This window comes from Hemibagrus wyckioides, linkage group LG15 (assembly GCF_019097595.1).
Source record: "Hemibagrus wyckioides isolate EC202008001 linkage group LG15, SWU_Hwy_1.0, whole genome shotgun sequence".
NCBI lineage: Eukaryota > Metazoa > Chordata > Actinopteri > Siluriformes > Bagridae > Hemibagrus > Hemibagrus wyckioides.
Window position 1 is genome coordinate 3,607,407 of NC_080724.1, and position 19,695 is coordinate 3,627,101.

Genomic DNA, 19,695 nt, shown 5'->3' on the forward strand with positions numbered 1-19,695 from the left:
AAAGCATGTCCATTCTTCCCATATTGTGTCAAGACAGAGGTGAAGTAACAAGGGTGGACAAGGAAGCAGGGTGCCAGAAGTTCAGAGCAGACACAGGCAAAGAGCTTTATTCAATGTTCACATCAAAAATTAGACTTGAGAAAAAATCTCAACGACTCAGTGACTTTGACCGTCGCAGGGGTGTTAGAGTAGGTTAGAGCACATGGAGCAAAAAAAAATCCATAGTTCTGTGGGTAAAATGTGTTGTTGTTGAGAGAGACCAAAGGCCAGACTAGTTCAAGCTGACAGGAAGGCTACAGTAACTCAGGTTCCACTGTTTGTAGCTGATCATTCGAGCCACATTATTTGTCCTGTCACAACCCTCCCTTTTCTATCTGGGCTTGGAACCAGCACTGAAAGTCTTCAGGGGCTGGGGTGGCACCCTGCCTGGGAATCGAACCCGGGCTACGGCAATGAGGGCACAGGATCCTCCCGCTGGACCACCAGAACGACACAAAACATGTTAAGATGAAATGACTGGTGTTTATTATTTGTGCGTCATGAAAGTTACCCAGCATCACCTCCCGATGTCTGGGTACTCAGCTGCATGCAGTAAATCATATAAACAGATTTAATTCACACTCATTTTTATAGAGCATGTTTGATTGGTTTTACTCCTATGTGCTAATTAATACATTAACTAGCATTCACGTAACATGAAGTTAAGGTGGTTACGAATTCATGAATTCATAAGATTTGACAGCATGTGTAGAATTTGCTTACAGCTAGGAATGTTAGGAATATCTTTGTGCTGCTCAGGGGAGAGTTTAGATTGGGCTTTCTGGTGGAGTTTCCTCTGCAACAGGAAGCTGATTTCCTGCTTTAGTTGTGATGTCCTGCTAGGGGGCTAATGGAAGATCAGGTCAGTCCTGCCCACCCACACACAAACACACACGTATATTCATTTACACACTGCCAGCTGACATGGATTATGAGCCCAAGAAAATTAAGAAGGTAAGATCTGCTCAGTTGTTTTTCTTTCACAAATAGCTGAATAAAAGCCTTAAAGTTTTGAGGCAGGAAGCTCTAGCTTGTACTCAGGCATCACAACCTGTGTATCTGTACTGTTTCATGTGTTTTCTTGTTCGAGTTTTTCACTGTGTATGCAGCATACGTGTATTTTCTAGGGCTGTGGTTCATGTTGTCTTTGGGTTTTTTTTTTATTATTAGAGTAGATTAGCGCTTTCACTCCGTTGCATGATGTTTTTATGTGTCGATCTGCTCAAGCATGGGTCATATGTGATTTGAGGTTGTTACCAGACATTTCCTCTCGACTTGTCTCTTGTCTCTCTCTTCATTACCAATATGCTAAACCTCAGGCTTGCACACACACTCTTGTGCAGATTAGCTGGTGTCATTCTCATTCAGTGCTAGGTGTTAATGTTTCTACAGAGATCTTCTCATCTCTGTTGTCTTTCTAAGATTTTAGGATTAAAATGTAGAGCAATACTTTGCTTTCTAATATCATAATGTAGGAGGACTGTTGGATATTCCTCCTTGGAAGATTCTTGAATATATCAAATCCAGTTTTGTTCCTTGTTTGTTCCTTAGTGGGAGTGTGTGCTAAAACAGTTAATACAAGACATTATCAGATTTGATTAGGAGAAAGAAGATTTAACAAACCGTTTTATTTCAGAAAGAGCGTCTAATTGAAGCAGCTGCCCTCTACTGGATCTAATTATAACCAGTTTTCCCTAGGGGAAAAAAAAATTAGCACAGTGTCTGTTTAGCTTGAACGAATTGGAAGTATTTTTATTAGACTTATTTCTTTGCTAATGTACCACATATGAAGTGCCATTAGAACACACACACACCAGTGTATTTACACATACACAGGCTCAGATGACTGATGGATGCCTGCATTCACATGCACATGAAAACGCTGCTTCATTTCCACACCGAGTGAAAATGATTAATAGGCCATTAGCAAGCGTACTGTGAGAACACCGACGTTCCCATCCATCTCGAGTGTCTTGTCTACAAATGCGTGTTAGAATATGGTGTGATTTTTGTATGCTCTTCCTCTCACTCGCTCACGCATGTGTAAATCAGCATGGGGTTAATTTGACATGTGTTATCTCATCTGGTCCACGCTGTAGGAGACACAAGGCCTCTCTGATTGCTGCCTCCCTTCGCTGTCACACAGTGTCACAGCAGGGGCTAAGGGTAGTTCACCGATAATTAGTAGTACCTGAACGAGGGCAGGAGTAGTTAATTAAATAGAAAAAGCTAATTGGCGGGCCTGCGGATGAAAAAGAGGGTTAATATGACATCATGTGAATGTTTAGTGTATTATTGATCAAAAAGTCAGTTCCGCTTTCATTGCATAACATTGTTTTTTTCCCTTTTCCAAAGGCACCCTAGAGGCTTTTAATGGAACTTTACAACTAATATCTGTTTACTAAAAACATGTTTGTGATGGCTGAGGATAAAGTTTCACGTGGGGATTTTTACCCTGGCAATTGTCCAGTCGGACTGAGAATGAATAGCTTGTTATGCATTAAAGTGAATAGAGTAAATGTTTTTACCTTAGTCGGATCCTAATGTCACAGGTTTATAGAATGCAAGAGTTTATGAAGTGCAAATGAACCAACAAAACAGAGTATGAACTGAAACAGCAAAAAAAAAAAACTACAAAAAGAGACTATAAACCAGGCAAAGTAATAAAATGCAGAACAGGTATCAGATGCGTGACAAGAAGTGGTCAAGTGTCCGTTTCAGCTTAAATGTTACACCCAAATGCGGTCATGAGACTGATATCCGTCTTTATCATGCCACGTTCATGTGTCTGTGCTTATTTAGGGGTTTGTTTTACCGATTAAGCGCCTGGTCTTCCCAAAGTTGGCCCGGAGGCAGACGGACAGGGGCAGTGCCTACCGCAGGCCTCTGCACACGGTGCCTCTTTACCCACCAGACTTTCTCATCCATCCTGAACGCCTCATCTATGACTATGTGGAAAAGGAAGTGAAGGTCAGTAGCTCAATGAACAATGGCACATTGTCTAAGAAGCAAATACATCGCAGTGATATCAAATTCAACCAGGTTTGTGTGAAAATAAAAATATAATAATATACTTTATCATATTATTGTGGAGGTGAGGTTGTACAGCTGTACAGCTAGCCTGCTGCATATCTGTTGTTTTCGTACCTGCTGTTTTGCCCCATTTGCTCCATACATACTACAAACTAATCCCCTGGGGTTAATACTCCAGTATTGTACTGATGCTTTCACATCACTACATTATACATTCTTTTCTTCACATATCCCAGTTTGTTAGGAAGCTAGTGGTCAGAGCCCTAATAAAGCACCCCTGTGTTAAGGGCCATGTTTAAGGGCCCAACATTGTCAGCTTGGAGGTGCTTGAACCCTGACCTTCTGATCAGTAACCCAGAGCTTTAGCTATTTTCATATTACACATTACATTGTTATACAATACTCCAGTGTTGCAGTGACACATTCATATTCATTTTATTTACTCAGAGGACTTGTATATACACCGATCAGGTATAACATTCTGAGCAGTGACAGGTGAAGTGAATAAGACTGATGATCTCATCATGGCACCTGTTAGTGGGTGGGATATATTAGGCAGCAAGTCAACATTTTGTCCTCAAAGTTGACGTGTTAGAAGCAGGAAAAATGGACAAGCGTAAGGATTTGAGCGAGTTTGACGAAGGGACAAATTGTGATGGATAGGCGACTGGATCAGAGTGTCTCCAAAACTGCAACTCTTGTGGGGTGTTCCAGGTCTGCAGTGGTCAGTATCTATCAAAAGTGGTCCAAGGAAGGAACAGTGGTGAACCGGCGACAGGGTCATGGACGGCCAATGCACGTAGGGAGCGAAGGCTGGCCCATGTGATCCGATCCAACAGACAACAGAGCTAAAATTGCTGAAGAAGTTAATGCTGGTTCTGATAGAAAGGTGTCAGAATACACAGTGCATGATGGGTCAAGGCTGTTTTGGCAGCAAAAGGGGGACCAATACAATATTAGGCACGTGGTCATAATGTTATGCCTGGTCGGTGCATATTACAACCAGAACCACAGTCAGAGATTTTATTTGTTACAGCATCTAGCATTGATTTAATTTAAAATGAATGTTTGTTGTTTGTTACATGTAATGGGAGCAAATTGTGTTGGAGATCTTGGTATTGACTTGCATTAAGGTTAAGTCTTGTGCTTTGGAGACTGGTTACTATTTTTATCCAAGTAATCAATATAACTCTTTAATGTAACTCTCAGTTTCTGGGTCATCTGACATGGGTGTCTTGCTCCCTAAACCCCTCCAGTAGAGACGAACTACTGCAGCTTCTGGACACCGCCAGGGTTAGGACACTGCTTTAAATATGTACAAAAATACAAAGCTCAGATTTACATAATTATAGTATACAAATGCATCTATAATTCTTTTCTCTTTGTCTCTGGTAGAAGCTGAAGGTCCTGCCGCTTCAGACAACAGTGGAGCAGGACTGCATTCTTAGTCTCTCTGCACGCTGTCTGCTGCTCACGTGGAGAGATAATGAGAAACTCCTGCTGCGAATCCCCACCCATGAGATAGCTGCTGCCTCCTACCTGCGAGACGATGCCCTGCACCTGCTGGTGCTCAAAACAGGTGATAAAAGATCAGGATGAACTGGCAATTTGTGCTGAAGTGGATTTTATAGCGATTAAACTTGGAATCTAAATCCATTTCGGCTAAAATATATTAAAGCTCCGCTCAGGAGTGGATTTGCAGATTTATTGATTTTTCTCAATTGTTTCGGCTCATTTTTTTTTTGGCTTTGGATTGCTGCTGCTGCAGTCGATTTTGCTCTCAGTCTTTGTCATTGGCTCTGGCAGGAAGAAATTACTGTTAAAACTGTAATGAATTCAGAAATGATGCTGATGCTCACACTCATAAGTTGCTCAAAACTTTGTTAGACTATATATAGACTATATTGTGGACAGTTATAGAAAGGAAATAATTTGTAATCTCACTCTCTGGTGTGACCCAGATGAGGATGGATTCCTTTTTTAGTCTGCTTCCTCTCAAGGTTTCTACCTCAATATTATCTCAGGGAGTTTTTTCCTTGCCAGGGGCTTGCTCATTAAGTTAAGTAGTCTTATTTGCCACATATATATTACTGCAGAGTGAAATTCTTTCTTCACATAACCCATCCTTGGAGGGTTGGGGTCAGAGTGCAGGGTCAGCCATAATGCAGTGCCCCTGGAGCAAGGGGGTTGGGGGGCCTTACTTAAGGGCCCAATGGTGGCAGATTGTTGGTGCTGGGGCTTGTAGCCTGATCTTCCAATCAACAACCCAGAGCCAGAGTCCTTTGTCACACATTTCTTACATGTAAAGTCATTGAGTAAACAGAATGTTGCTGTACGGTCATTTGGCATCAGTAACCACGAATCGTCTGGACGATACCTGAATGTCTGATCACTAAATGTATCATTATATATGTAATGGCTAACGCTAAGAGTATGGCAACTTCACTGAGAATCTGTGTGCATTTAGTTACTGAGGAAACTTACTCTTACTCTTTTGTACACATCTGCAAAACATTTGTTTAATTGAATAACAAATTCAAATATGGTGTGAACAAGAAACTAATTATTCAGAGATTTAACGTTAGTTTGGAGGGAAAACTAAGAATTTAGCCAAATATAAATCAACAGATGACAGATGACATACATTTATCTAGACGGATGGCAGCAAACTTTGTCAATGGTTAAAAGAAGAGAAGTAACGAGTCTATAAAATGTATATTCAACCATATAACTTTCAATTCTTCATCTTTCCCAGGTCTGAATGTGGACACCATTATAGCTGGGGACAGCCTTGAAAGAAGGCCTACTGGTCTAGAAGGCCGCAGACAGACAATGAGTAATGCTGACCCTCGGCCTGCAGGGGGAACCATGGAGCGGCGGCATACAATCTGTGGTGTTGACTGGAAGCCGTTGTCTCGCCACGAGTCAAAGCAGAGTGGCACCAATGTGGGTGGAGTAGGGTCTGCAGGTGGAGGAGGAGGCGGCAACGGTGGAGGTGGCAGTCTGGAACGGAGACAGGTCGGAGGCAGTTGGGAGCGACGCCAAACCCGCAAGCCGTGTGGAGGAAGCTGGGAGAAGAGACCCATGAGCGGGAGCTGGGAGAGACGGCTCGTAGGAGGCAGCTGGGAGCGCCGGGGTCCTGTGGGCAAAGGTGGAGGGGGTGTGGGGGGCAGCTGGGAAAAGAGACACGGATCTGGGGGGAAAGCAGGAGGCAGCTGGGAGAGGAAGCATGGGCAGGGGGGCAGCTGGGAGCGCAGGCAAGCCTTCATGGGAAGCTGGGAGAGAGGCAAGGCATATGGAAGTTGGGAAAGAAGGAACTACAATCCACTGGAGCCCACACCATGCCCTGATGCTTACTGCAACCTGGTCGTACTGGCTGTGGAGAACAGGGTGAGAGATCACTAGGGTGGAGAAGTGATTATTGGAGTAGGGATAAAGTTATTGAAAGTTATTTATTTATTTATGAATCTGGTTCATGAGGAAACCAGTGGATGGATGGATGGATGGATGGGTGGATGGGTGGATGGGTGGGTGGGCAGGAAAAGATGATTTATTTGACAGTTACTGGCACCTCCTTAAATTCTTATAAACTAAATGTAACTAAAGCAGTTTGTTATTTATTTATTTATTTATAAATAAATCTGGTTCAAAAGGTGGATGGATGGATGGATAGATAAATAGATGGTCTAGACAGGTAAAAAGAAGAAGAGTGACAGTCTTTTGCATCTGCCGAACTAAAGATAACTGAATGGTTTATTTATTTATTTATTTATTTATTTATTTATTTATTTATTTATTTATTCATTGATTGATTAGGCTCAAAAGGCAGTTAGCTGGATGGATGGATGGATGGGTGTGTGGATGGGTGTGTGGATGGGTGGACGGATGGAGGGATAGATGACTGTGTAACAGTTAAGAAGGATGGTAAGACAGTTGAACAGACACAACCAAGTTCTAAAAATAGCTCATATCAATATTTTCCAGAACAAATCAATAGTATTGACCTTTAAAATGTCTATTATGTAATGTCCAGATCAGGCAAGTTTACCCAGAAATGTTGTAATGTGGGCTGAATACAGTCTAAAGATGGAGAGGAAGAGCCAGTTCCTCTCTAATGCCATTCCTTCACTCTGCATTAAGTGTGCATGAGTCGAGTTGTGACAGCACACAAGTAAGCATATCATTCAGACTGAAGTTATACTGTACTGAGACTTACACTATAATACCATCCTGCCTCAGAGATCTAAGTGTATACAATGACACGGTGTGGTCAATTGCGCTGTCCTAGATCTCAGTTTGGCAGTTTGTGCAGGTTTGTAAGCTTTGTGTGTGTGTTGTAGAGCGCATGTTTGTTTAGCTGAATCTCCCACTGAGTTTTTAACATTGTTTCCTTTTTTATATCCACAAACACACAGGATGCTGCAGAGGAATACTGTGCTCTCATCTGTCAGATGTTTCAAATCATATACGGACACCAGACCATCGAGTGCGTGGACAGGGCAGGGTATCACTACACTATGCCTGACCGGTACTGGCTACAGAGAAGTGAGTAATAGCTTTACCATCAACTTATCTTTCTGTCTTGTAGTGCCTAATGATCAGAGACAACACGCTATAATAAGTAGTGCTCCAGGATATAGGCCATGAGTGATGCATGTCTGTGCAATGCATACACATATTGTGTGTGTTACAATGTGATTGTTAACAAAGTTTGGAATACACAATGTCCGTAATAAATTAATAACATCTCAGGATATAAAGTTGTGATTTATGAGCTCTGCAGCTTCTAAACTTAACTGGTGGCAGTGATATCATTCTAAAATGACTTTCTCACAGAGCCGGAGCTCATCAGAGCGCAATTTAAATGAGTAGTCAGGACAAAGTCATATCTAATAAAAAAACATTCCACTCTGCAGCCATCTTGGTCTCTTTCCCAGACAGTTTTGAGTCATACAAAACCAGGCGTTTATTTACTTGATTGGTGAGAGATCTTCATACCACAAACTGATTCACCCAATGCCATTTTAAGTACACGCTTGGGCCAAAACCAGAAAAAAATAAACATATTTTCCCGATTTTGTTCTGGCTCAGTCAGTGGGAACATCTGCCATCACATATAATGACAACACAGCTCTCATATTTGTTTGAACATTCATTAGTGGTCAAACCTGATGTCCAGCTTGAGGTTGTGAGAAAAAGATGCACCTGTGTGATGTCTAGACCCAGGGACAGGCTGGTATAAATGGGCTGTCAGGGCTAAGCCCCACCCCATTTTTCAAGGACATCAATATAACTTTTGACTCCTACAAGATCAGGCTTTTGTCTAGTTAAAGGGTGAGAGATTCTTATACCAGAATTACAAACACATGCTTGAGCAAAATAACACTGAAAAACATACTTTTCATATTTTCCTCTGGCTGTTCGGTCAGCGGGAATATCTGATAGTGGAGATCTGACCACTGCTGAGCTCCTGAGCAAGGCCCTTATCCCTCAAATGTCAAGTTGTATAAAATGAGATAAAAATGTAAGTCGCTCTGGATAAGGGCGTCAACAAAATGCCGGAAATGTATGGTGGTTTTTTTTTTTGGTTTTCTTCTAAACAAAATGGCGCTTACTGAAATGGTGGGACTAATTACAGCTGCAATATTGAGTGTTATGCGCTGTGCCATGCATATTTTAAGCGTGAGCTGTCTTTACTCAAAACATCTCTGGTGAATTGTGAAATAAAACAGACTCCCAGTCGATTTCTGTGTGAATGAAAACCCTTTCTGTTTAAATGCGGTTAGCATCAGATGTGCAAACATGCAGCCAGCTTCTCATATGAAACCAAGTCAATATCTGTTTGCTTTGGCCGAAAACATTTTTAACGTTTGTTGTTCTTTTGGCTGCATCATGTTTGGGGTCGCCATAGTGGATCATTTGGTCCGCATGTTTCGATTTGGCACAGGTTTTACCACAGATTCCACCTCCTGACGTAACCCTCCCATTTTATCCGGGCTTGGGATCGGCACTGAGAGTTAACTCCTCTAGTTAGCTGGCTTAGCTCTCTACTTGGGAATCGAACCCGAGTCTGGGCAATGAGAGTGTGGGATCCTGCCGCTGGACCACCAGAAGGCCAGCCTAAATGCTCTTAAGATTAAGATCTAATGTTATATGGTGTATTTGTTTTTCAACTGGTGGCAACAGCCTTCTGCAAATTTAATGCTTGCTTCACACATATTGATTTGTCTAGACAATTGCATTTCCCAAAGTGGCTTTCTGTCAGATTTACTCATCTTTCAAACTCCGTTCCCCGGCATGCATCACAGCCTACAAACATGGCCACACCAGACTCCAATTCCCACCAATCCCCAATCACCAACACACACACACACACACTTCATCTTTCAAAGTCACTGGACTTCTGATCAAATACACCTGTGCTTATTCACACACACACACACACACAGGACTCATTAAAAAGCACTCTGTTACCAAGTCTTTTGTTCATGCTACTGTTTAATCTGGCTTTGCTCACTGTTTTTGTGCTCTGCCTTTACCTCTGACACCCTGTTTGCTGATCGCTTGACCGGTGCCACACCAAAGTTTTGTACTTTGACATAGCCTTATGATGGAGTCACTAACCTACACTTGGGTCCATCTCAGTGTCTTTGCTACAAATAAAAAAAGAAGAAAGGAAAAGTGACCATTTAAAGAGATTTGATGGAGTGAACTGGTCTAATCATGTCTCGTAAGCTGGGATTTTATGATTGCCTCAGGATTTTTGTGATCCTAACCAGGATAAAGCAGTTACTGTAAATGATTGAATGAACAAAAGAACAAACAAACGAATGGACAAACGAATAAAAGTCACTGTCCTTCATACACCTATCAGGTATAACATTCTGAGCAGTGACAAGTAAAGTGAATAAGACTGATGATCTCATCATGGCACCTGTTAGTGGGTGGGATATATTAGGCAGCAAGTCAACATTTTGTCCTCAAAGTTGATGTGTTAGAAGCAGGAAAAATGGGCAAGTGTAAGGATTTGAGCGAGTTTGACCCAAGGGCCAAATTGTGATGGCTTGACCACTGGATCAGAGCATCTCCAAAACTGCAGCTCTTGTGGGGTCTGCAGTGGTCAGTATCTATCAAAAGTATCCTTTAAGTCCTGTAAGTTGACAGGTGAGGCCCATGGAAGCCCACTGAAACCCCACCTCACAACTTACAGGACTTGCTGCTAACATCTTGGTGCCAGATACCACAGCACACCTTCAGGGATCTAGTAGAGTCCATGCCTCAACGGGTCGGGGCTGGTTTGGCAGCAAAAGGGTGACCAGAACAATATTAAAGAGGTGGTCATAATGTTATGCCTAATCAGTGTATATTCTACTACTAACTCAATTTGCAGTGCTCAAGGTTCAAGGCCACATTATGTATGTATGTATATAATAAATAACCAGTGTTCAAGGTGTAATGTAGCTAGAAGCTAGTAGCAAAAAGCTAGAATAGAATAAAATGATAGAGAGAAATAAGATATAATGAAATTGTAGTAAAATATAGTATATATTTTGGAGAAAAGAGCAGGAGGACAACATTATAGGATGTTTGCAATTTAACCAGAACTATACAGTGTGTACAGATCATTCCCTGTAACTCAAAATGTTTTGTGTATCTGTGTGTGAGGTAAAATTATGCCGATTCTCTCAAGTGTCCTCATACAGTAGCCAGATTGCCCGAGGGTAGAGTGTCGTATACTGTTTAAGCAGTTCTCTGATCATTGCTGTTTTTGTGCTTCCAAGGTGACAGCTGTCTGACAGACATGACGTATAGCTACGACACGGACTTCAGCTGCTGCAGCTCCTAGTGAGTGAAAGCTTAACTCCTGCCTGTGTGTTTGTACTCCTTGGTCCTTCTGTCTTTTCAGAAGGAACAGATTTTGCAAAACAAGGCAACTCCAACATGCTTCTTCTAAGGCATATTTAAAATAATGTAAGACGAGAGTGTATGTTTATGTGTGTAAGCTCTATATCCCTTTTTCGAAGTGCACTAGCGTTCTATTCGGCTTTATCGGCCATTTTCGTTCAGCGTAAACAAATCAATTATTTCACCGCCACAAATCTGATAAAACATTACTGAGGACTCGGTTTGAGATGCTTTTTTCCTTTTGAGATAAGTTTACACAGAATTTCAGTGAACAAGCATGGGCATCTCAGAGAGCAGAAATGGGTTTGAAATCAACATTTACTTTGAAGATACAAACTAGCCATTTTTAACAAATACGCTTTTCTTTGAATATATTGCCCCTAGTTGGGTAGGTAAAAAAACAGGAACACAAAAATTCTCAAAGCTATGAGTGTCTACTTTCATATGAGCCATTAAACCCTTCATGAAGACTTTGGACATTATTCGAAGAGAAGATGACCAATGTGCCCATGTGGACTTTGAGGACAACAACCTCTTTAACAATACACAAAATAACATTTTACATACACTGACCAGCCATAACATTATGACCACCTGCCTAATATTGTGTTGGTCCCCCTTTTGCTGCCAAAACAGCCCTGACCCGTCCTGCACTGTGTATTCTGACACCTTTCTATCAGAACCAGCATTAACTTCTTCAGCAATTTGAGCAACAGTAGCTTGTCTGTTGGATCGGATCACACGGACTAGCCTTCGTTCCCCACGTGCATCAGTGAGCCTTGACCGTCCATGACCCTGTCGCCGGTTCACCACTGTTCCTTCCCTGGAGCACTTTTGATAGATACTGACCACTGCAGACCGGGAACACCCCACAAGAGCTGCAGTTTTGGAGACGCTCTGATCCAGTGGTCTAGCCATCACAATCTGTCCCTTCGTCATGTTTCCTATGTTCTGTAAAGATGCTTTGAGACAATGTCCATTGTTGAAAGTGCTAAACAAATAAAATTGAACTGAATTGAATTGAATCAAATCAACCCCCACTGCTGAATATGGACACAACAAAACATGCACAAATTCCATTTAGGCCGCGGGAGGGGGGAATAGTGATAAGAGTATATAAACATGTTAGCATGTTGACTAGACTCAAACTCTAATGGCCCCCTTGTGTATGGGTCTGATAAGATCCCTTGCTATTTTTCATCTTTGTTTTTTTTTCCACAGCGATGGCTCTCAGTATGCCTTCGAACCGTACTACAGTGAGAACTACAGTGAGAATTCGTCTCTTTCTTATCAGGACTCGCACCACAGCCTGGCGTCCATACACAGTGACTCGGAACCCAGTAACACAAGCCTGCAGCTAATGCAGGAGTACATGATTACGGTGAGACATGCATCGCGTGTGGATGTAGAGTTTCCACACATCTCTTGGACATGCCAAAAATTTGTATTGAATACCACTCAACTCAACTTGACTGTATTTATAATACTGATTTATTTTTATTTATTACCTAATTATATTTCACCCCAAAATATGTGATGTGGTAGCGTAGTGGTTAAGGTGGTTAAGGAAGTGGTTAAGGTGTTGATGGGGATGTAGTGTTTTAGTGGTTAAGGAAGTGGTTAAGGTAAATAAGTGATGTGGATGTGTAGTGGTTAAGGTGGTTAAGGTAGAGGTTAAGGTAAATATGTGATGTGGTAGTGTAGTGGTTAAGGTGTTGATGGGGATGTGGTAGCTTAGCGGTTAAGGTAGATAAGGTATTGGTTAAGGTAAATATGTGTTGTGGTAGCTTAGCGGTAAATATGGTTAAGGTAAATATGTGATGTATCGTAGTGGTTAAGGAAGTGGTTAAGGTAAATATGTGATATGATTAAGGTGGTTAAGTGGTTATGGTAAATATGTGATGTGGAAGCTTAGTGGTTAAGGTGGTTAAGGAAGCATTTAAGGTAAATATGTGATGTGGAAGCTTAGTGGTTAAGGTGGTTAAGGAAGCATTTAAGGTAAATATGTGATGTGGAAGCTTAGTTCAAATCCCAGGTCCACAAAGCTGCCACTGCTGGGCCCATGAGCAACATCATTAGGATTAGATAAAAATATAAGTCGCTCTGGATAAGTGCGTCTACCAAATGAAATGAAAATTTCATTGCCACTTACATATATACTACTCATTTGTGTACTTTATTGTCGGTGGACGTAATGAAGCCACTTTTTTCAGTACAAATATGTTCAGTCATGAAGGCACATGGTCACGACTACTACATCCCTCGAGGATTATTGTTAAAATGGATACACGACATCTAGTCAGATATCCACCTGGTGAATCTGTGTTTATTTCAAATATTACTGGACACCAATTGTATTTATATATTTAGGGATTTTCACACTTGAAATTGTCCTGAGTTATTTACATTTACATTTATCCAGTGCAATGTACAAAAGTCTCTATCAATGAATACATGAACACTGGTTCAACAGGTCACAGACTTAGGATACCATCAGCCTAAAAAATTATTTAAAATTTATATCTACATTCAACATACAACAATACATAAAAAAAACAGGGTAAATAAGAGCTAGTTTACGTGTTTCAGGAAGAGGTAGGTCTTCATCCGGCGTTTGAAGACGGTCAGTGACTCAGCTGTAGGGACATCTAGGGGGAAGTTCATTCCATGACTTCGGTGCCAGAACAGAAAAGAGTCTAGATATATACCTACCCCTTACCCTGAGAGATGGTGGGATCAGTCAAGCAGTGCTAGTAGGTTATCATATTTCTGCTCATATTTTACCCAGGGTTAACAATGAATCCTGGTTTTTCATAATCATAAACATTTCACACTGTACATTCCTAAACCCTGGATTAATGTTATTTGTATATTTGCAGTGTCAGTAACCATGTCAGAGCAGGTATTGTTATCTTTCACAGTTTTGTAATCTTTTTTGAACTAGTGTAGTTGACCTGATGTTCGTTGATATCTAGCTTCCCCTTTTTTAGTCAGTTCCTTAAATACTCCTCTTCTTCTTCTTCTTCTTCTTATTATTATTATTATTATTATTATTATTATTATTGTTATTTCTGACTTTTCTGACAGTAACTGTAAAACTGTCTCCTCGTCACTCCAGTGTTCTCCATCACCATTTGACATTATATATTTTTTTATTTTTCCATCAACTACTGTTTACCCAACACGCAGGGTTTCTGTGACATGAGGCAGTTTCTGATCGGGTGTCTGGTGATAAGCATCTTGCTTTAACGTTTTTTACAACTCATCGTTTTACGCTGTACGTGTTTGGCACTGCAGTGTGCAAAAGCACCGCTAATCCTGCATCAAAGCAGAAATTTTACACCGTTCAGCCATAACATTATGAGCACTGACAGGTGAAGTGATTAAGACTGATGATCTCCTCATCATGGCACCTGTTAGTGGGTGGGATATATTAGGCAGCAAGTCAACATTTTGTCCTCAAAGATGACGTGTTAGAATCTGGATAAATGGGCAAGTGTAAGGATTTGAGCGAGTGTGGGAATTTGATCTCCAAAACTGAAGCTCTTGTGGGGTGTTCCTGGTCTGCAGTGGTCAGTATCTATCAAAAGTATTCTTTAAGTCCTGTAAGCACACCTTCACTACTAGTGGAGTCCATGCCTCGAAAGGTCAGAGCTATTTTGGCAGCAAAAGGGGGATCAACACAATATAAGCCAGGTGGTCGTAATGTTATGCCTGATCGGTGTATAACCTCAGGTACAAAGCAGCGCTAACCCTAAACGTTCCTGTACCTGGGGTTAAAAGCAGGGTTTAGAATGATCAAAACCCGGGGTTAAGCTCAGTGTGAAAAGACCTTATAAGTGTCTCTCAAGTTGTGCGACAGTGTTGCAATCCTTACACGTCTGCTTTGTTTGTGTTTTGTGCCCAGCTACGCAATAAGCTGTCCCCCCAGGAGATCCAGCAGTTTGCTGTGTTGCTGAGGGAGTACCGCATGGGCGCTCCCATAGACCAGTTCTGCTCGGATCTGCTCCAGCTCTATGGAGACTCGCGCAAGTTCCTCCTGCTCGGTGAGTGCAGCAAACACAATGTGTGAGTCTCAATCAGCTCCATCATACCGATCGGACATTTTAAGGACTGTCACTATCAATCGCCAAATCCTTTGCTGCCTAAAAAATACCATAAAAAAACAGAGAGGATCAATGTTTACTATGTTGTCTTACTGGGAATGACGTCAAATCTTCTGAAATCTTTCAGTTAAAATAAATGGCAGATGAAGTCTCAGTAAAATACACTGACAAATGTGATTAGCTTGTTATCGTGGTTGTAAATCTTAAATGATTACTAACATTAGTGATTTTTACAACATAAAAAAAATAATGTCAGAAACATATCGATCCTGTCCTCTGCTGTTTTACGACACAAGAATGTATTCATAAATGATACATCGGCAGCATGTAGGTGGTCAGGGTTGATTGATCTGAAGCAAATATTTATGTATATTCAACTGAGGGTTAAGGGCCTTGCTCAAGGGCCCTGTAGTGGAAGCTTGGTGGACCTGGAATTTGAACTCACAACCTTCTGATCAGTAGTCCAACACATTAACCACTAAAGTACCGCATCCCTGTGTTACTAGAAGAAGAAGAAGCCTTTATTATTGTGACATACACAAGTTTTGTGACGTCTGCCTTTACATGCACATGAATGTAATATGGAGATGTCCCGCCCTTTGTAGCTATAACAGCTTCAACGCTTCTGGGAAGGCTTTCCACAAGGAGTGTGTTTATGGGAATTTTTGACCATTCCTCTAGAAGCGCATTTGTGAGGTCAGGCACTGATGTCGGACAAGAAGGTCTGGCTCACAGTCTCCACTCTAATTGATCCCAAAGGTGTTCTATGGGGTTGAGGTCAGGACTCTGTGCAGGCCAGTCAAGTTCCTCCACACCAATCTCACTCATCCATGTCTTTATGGACATTGCTTTGTGCACTGGTGCATAGTCATGTTGGAAGAGGAAGGGGTCATCCCCAAACTGTGTGAGCCATGATGCAGCAGCCCTAGAGTAGAGAGGGTTAAGGGCTCTTTGCTTAGGAGCCCAACAGAAGCAGCTGAGCAGTGCTGGGGCTTGTACCCCAATCTTCCAATCACCAACCCAGACCCTTAACCGCTTGAACCACCACTTTAGAGAAATTTTTAGAAGACTTAAAGGAATAAATTGCAGATACAACCTAAAAAACACATTGTTGTCCTTTACCCTGCCGTTAATCTGCTGGGAGTGTACAGCTGTACAGGAAGTCAATTATGTAACTGACAAGGCCTTTACGTCTGTCTGCTCACCTCCTCATCAACCACAGCCCAGAACTACTCTGTGAATTATTTAACTCCATGCCATGTTTCCAGTGATGGGAAGCAGAGCTAAGAAAAAATTGCACAGAACATATCACACTGTAGCATAAACATTTCAAAACAATCATTCTCATATGTCTCCGGTACATTCCCATGTGAAAAAACAGAGCTACAATGACTTAAATGGATCCATGTGTGTTTATTTCTGGTGGAATTGCTGTAAACAATTGTAAAGTGTGAGGTTCATGAACAAATACGAGGTGTGTGTGTGTGTTCTTGCCTCATTGTGTACAACTAAGCCCTGTTCATAACGTTTAATCTTTATCAGTCCCGAACTGCACTGCAGACTGAAGATTGTCGCCTACTTCCATTAAAAAGCCTAATCATGGAGTGGAGGAGTGGATATTGTGCCAATAGTACACACACACCAACCTGCCATAACATTATGACCACCTGCCTAATATTGTGTTGGTCCCCCTTTTGCTGCCAAAACAGCCCTGACCCATCCTGCACTGTGTATTCTGACCCCTTTCTATCAGAACCAGCATTAACTTCTTCAGCAATTTGAGCAACAGTAGCTCGTCTGTTGGATCGGATCACACGGTCCAGCCTTCGCTCCCCATGTGCATCAATGAGCCTTGACCGCCCATGACCCTGTCACCGGTTCACCACTGTTCCTTCCTTGGACCACTTTTGATAGATACTGACCACTGCAGACCAGGAACACCCCACAAGAGCTGCAGTTTTGGAGATGCTCTGATCCAGTGGTCTAGCCATCACAATTTGTCCCTTCGTCAAACTCGCTCAAATCCTTACGCTTGTCCATTTTTCCTGCTTCTAACATCAACTTTGACGACAAATTGTTCACTTGCTGCCTAATATATCCCACCCACTAACAGGTGCCACGATGAGGAGATCATCAGCGTTATTCACTTCACCTGTCACTGCTCATAATGTTATGCCAGTATATATATACATATATATATATAGAAAGAGAAAGTACTACATGTGATTATATATATATATATATATGTATTCTTCCAGGTATGCGTCCCTTCATCCCTGACCAGGACATAGGAACTTTCGAGACATTCCTGGAAAGCATTGGCATCCGCGAGGGCGGGATTCTGACGGACAGTTTTGGGCGGATCAAGCGGAGTATGAGCAGCACGTCGGCCACGGCTGTGAGAGGCTACGAAGGATCATATGACTTCAACAGTAGGATGAGTGACATCACACACGACATCGAAGCCCTCGGATTCGAGGAGGGCGATGGAGACATCGAGGAAGAGGACTACTACCTCTGATTCATAACAGTAAAGTCATTGCTAAGGAGGAATTACTAAGAATTTTCAACATGTGATTTTTATGTACTTATTTAAGATTCCTGTTATAGGACACGGGAAGGTCTTGTGTTTTCAGAGGCTTCTCCAACATTCTGCCTCCTCAGGTGGATTGAGGGGGAGGCAGAATAAACAACTATGTGTCTTGTAAAGATACAGAAGAAAACAAAATGTTCTGATCTTTAATCTTGATTAATGTTCTTACTTTCATATGAACTGGAAATAAATCCCTTTTGCACATTTTCCATTTTTTTCATCGAGTATCTGATTACCTACAGTGTGTAAATGTGTAATACCAACTACAGTTTTAAATAATGTCAACATACAGTCATAGGCCTATATTTATTAGTAGTTCCCCTTGTGGTTAGTGGTTAGCAGGCCCTAGTTAACTACTTATCTCTTGTATTAGGAAGTTACATGCCGGATGTACCAACTACCAGCCCAGTACACACGCACACACACCACTGTGTGGAGGATAGGATATGTTTTGGTAAATGTTTATATCTTCAGTATAACTGACATTAAGATATGATGGAGCACGTGCACTGAGCTCTGAGAGCCGAGCAGAATCTGATATATTGTCCTATTAAAGCCACATTTTATATATTAAAACCTCTGTGCCTTGTTTTCATTTCAGTGGTGCCATGAACATGACTGTAGCAACGCACATAAACAGCCATTTCTAACAAAGAGGAAAGCTTGCTAAATTCATGCTATTCTCTTATCCTCCCCACATACTTAATCCAGAATATCACCCTGATTGGCTCAAAAACTTGTCCAGGACTTAAATAAAGACATCTATTTGAGAAGGCTAAGGTCATTCATAATTGTTAAATTTTGGACAAAACTTGGACAGAACATGTTCGCCCGGTGCGTTGGTGGTTTCCTCTAGATACTTTGGTTTCCTCCCCAGTCCAAAGACATGCATTGTTTTGGCATCTCTAAATTGTCTGTAGTGTGTGAGATGAGATGGGTTGGCATCCTGTCCATGGTGCCCCAAATCACCTTGAATTTTTTTTTCTCCTACGGTGTGTTACAGTGACTCTACCAGTACAGGAATGTACACCGATCAGGCATAACATTATGACCACTGAGAGGTGACGTGAATAAGACTGATTATCTCCTCATCATGGCACCTGTTAGTGGGTGGGATATATTAGACAGCAAATGAACATTTTGTCCTCAAAGTTGATGTGTTAGAAGCAGGAAAAATGGACAAGTGTAAGGATTTGAGCGAGTTTGATGAAGGGCCAAATTGTGATGTCTAGACCACTGGATCAGAGCATCTCCAAAACTACAACTCTTATGGGGTGTTCCCGGTCTGCAGTGGTCAGTATCTATAAAAAGTCCTGTAAGTATGTAAGGCCTCACCTCGCAACTTGCAGGACTTAAAGAATCTGCTGCTCTTGGTGCCAGATACCACAGCACACCTTTTAGGGATCTAGCGGAGTCCATGCCTCGACGGGTCAGGGCTGTTTTGGCAGCAAAAGGGGAACCAACACGATATTAGGCAGGTGGTCATAATGTTGTGCCTGATCGGTGTATAAACAGCTAAGGAAGAAGAAGTTGAGTCTAGAAATAAAGCCTAAATATTCAGTAGGGGATTTTCAGTTCAGTGGAGCGATGGCTACAAAAAGGTTTGGTATTGAGACAATACAGAAATAAATATTAAATCGAAAACGATCGGATCATTATAGAATTTTAATGAAAAGGGAGATGAGATGCAGCTTTCTAAACAGCTGCTGTCCGAAGAAATTGCAAGCTCACTCTTCCAGGCTGACTGGCAAGCCAATACAAGGACATTCCTCTGCAAGGACAATTTTTTAAACATAGTTTATTTTTTTACTTATTTTACACTTGCAGATATAAAAAGGATATATCTAGATGGTTGCAAATTATACATCTAAAAAAAATGATGGTCAAGGAATGAGGTGGCAGAAAATAATGGTCATAATGGTCATTTGGGGTCATTTAGCCCCAGTTTCTAATGCATACTTTGCCAATTATTCCCATATACTAACCAGATCCTGATAAATAGTGATGATAAATAAATAC

At 41.6% G+C, this 19,695-nt stretch overlaps 1 protein-coding gene across 3 annotated transcripts; it reads left to right on the forward strand.

The window, feature by feature from the left end:
- The first annotated feature begins 636 nt into the window (after positions 1–636).
- ccm2l (CCM2 like scaffold protein) lies at positions 637–18,246 on the forward strand. 3 transcript variants are annotated; one of them, XM_058410691.1, is made up of 10 exons: positions 637–993; positions 2,842–3,081; positions 4,282–4,365; positions 4,468–4,651; positions 5,828–6,462; positions 7,488–7,617; positions 10,854–10,917; positions 12,199–12,358; positions 14,885–15,023; positions 17,342–18,246. In XM_058410691.1, the coding sequence occupies exons 1-10, from the start codon at positions 964–966 to the stop codon at positions 17,602–17,604; spliced, it is 1,929 nt and encodes a 642-aa protein (XP_058266674.1). In that variant the 5' UTR covers positions 637–963; the 3' UTR covers positions 17,605–18,246. The 3 variants fall into 3 exon arrangements, with proteins under 3 accessions (XP_058266674.1, XP_058266677.1, XP_058266676.1); XM_058410693.1 differs by having other exon boundaries at positions 642–993; positions 2,842–3,009; XM_058410694.1 differs by lacking the exon at positions 4,282–4,365 and having other exon boundaries at positions 638–993; positions 2,842–3,009.
- The last annotated feature ends 1,449 nt before the right edge of the window (positions 18,247–19,695 follow it).

Excerpts from the sequence above, each read along its gene's own strand:
- ccm2l (XM_058410691.1), top strand. The coding sequence starts at position 964 with ATGGATTATGAGCCCAAGAAAATTAAGAAG. Across the intron at positions 6,463-7,487 it reads TACTGGCTGTGGAGAACAGG|GATGCTGCAGAGGAATACTG; the intron begins GTGAGAGATCAC and ends ACAAACACACAG. Across the intron at positions 10,918-12,198 it reads TTCAGCTGCTGCAGCTCCTA|CGATGGCTCTCAGTATGCCT; the intron begins GTGAGTGAAAGC and ends TTTTTTCCACAG.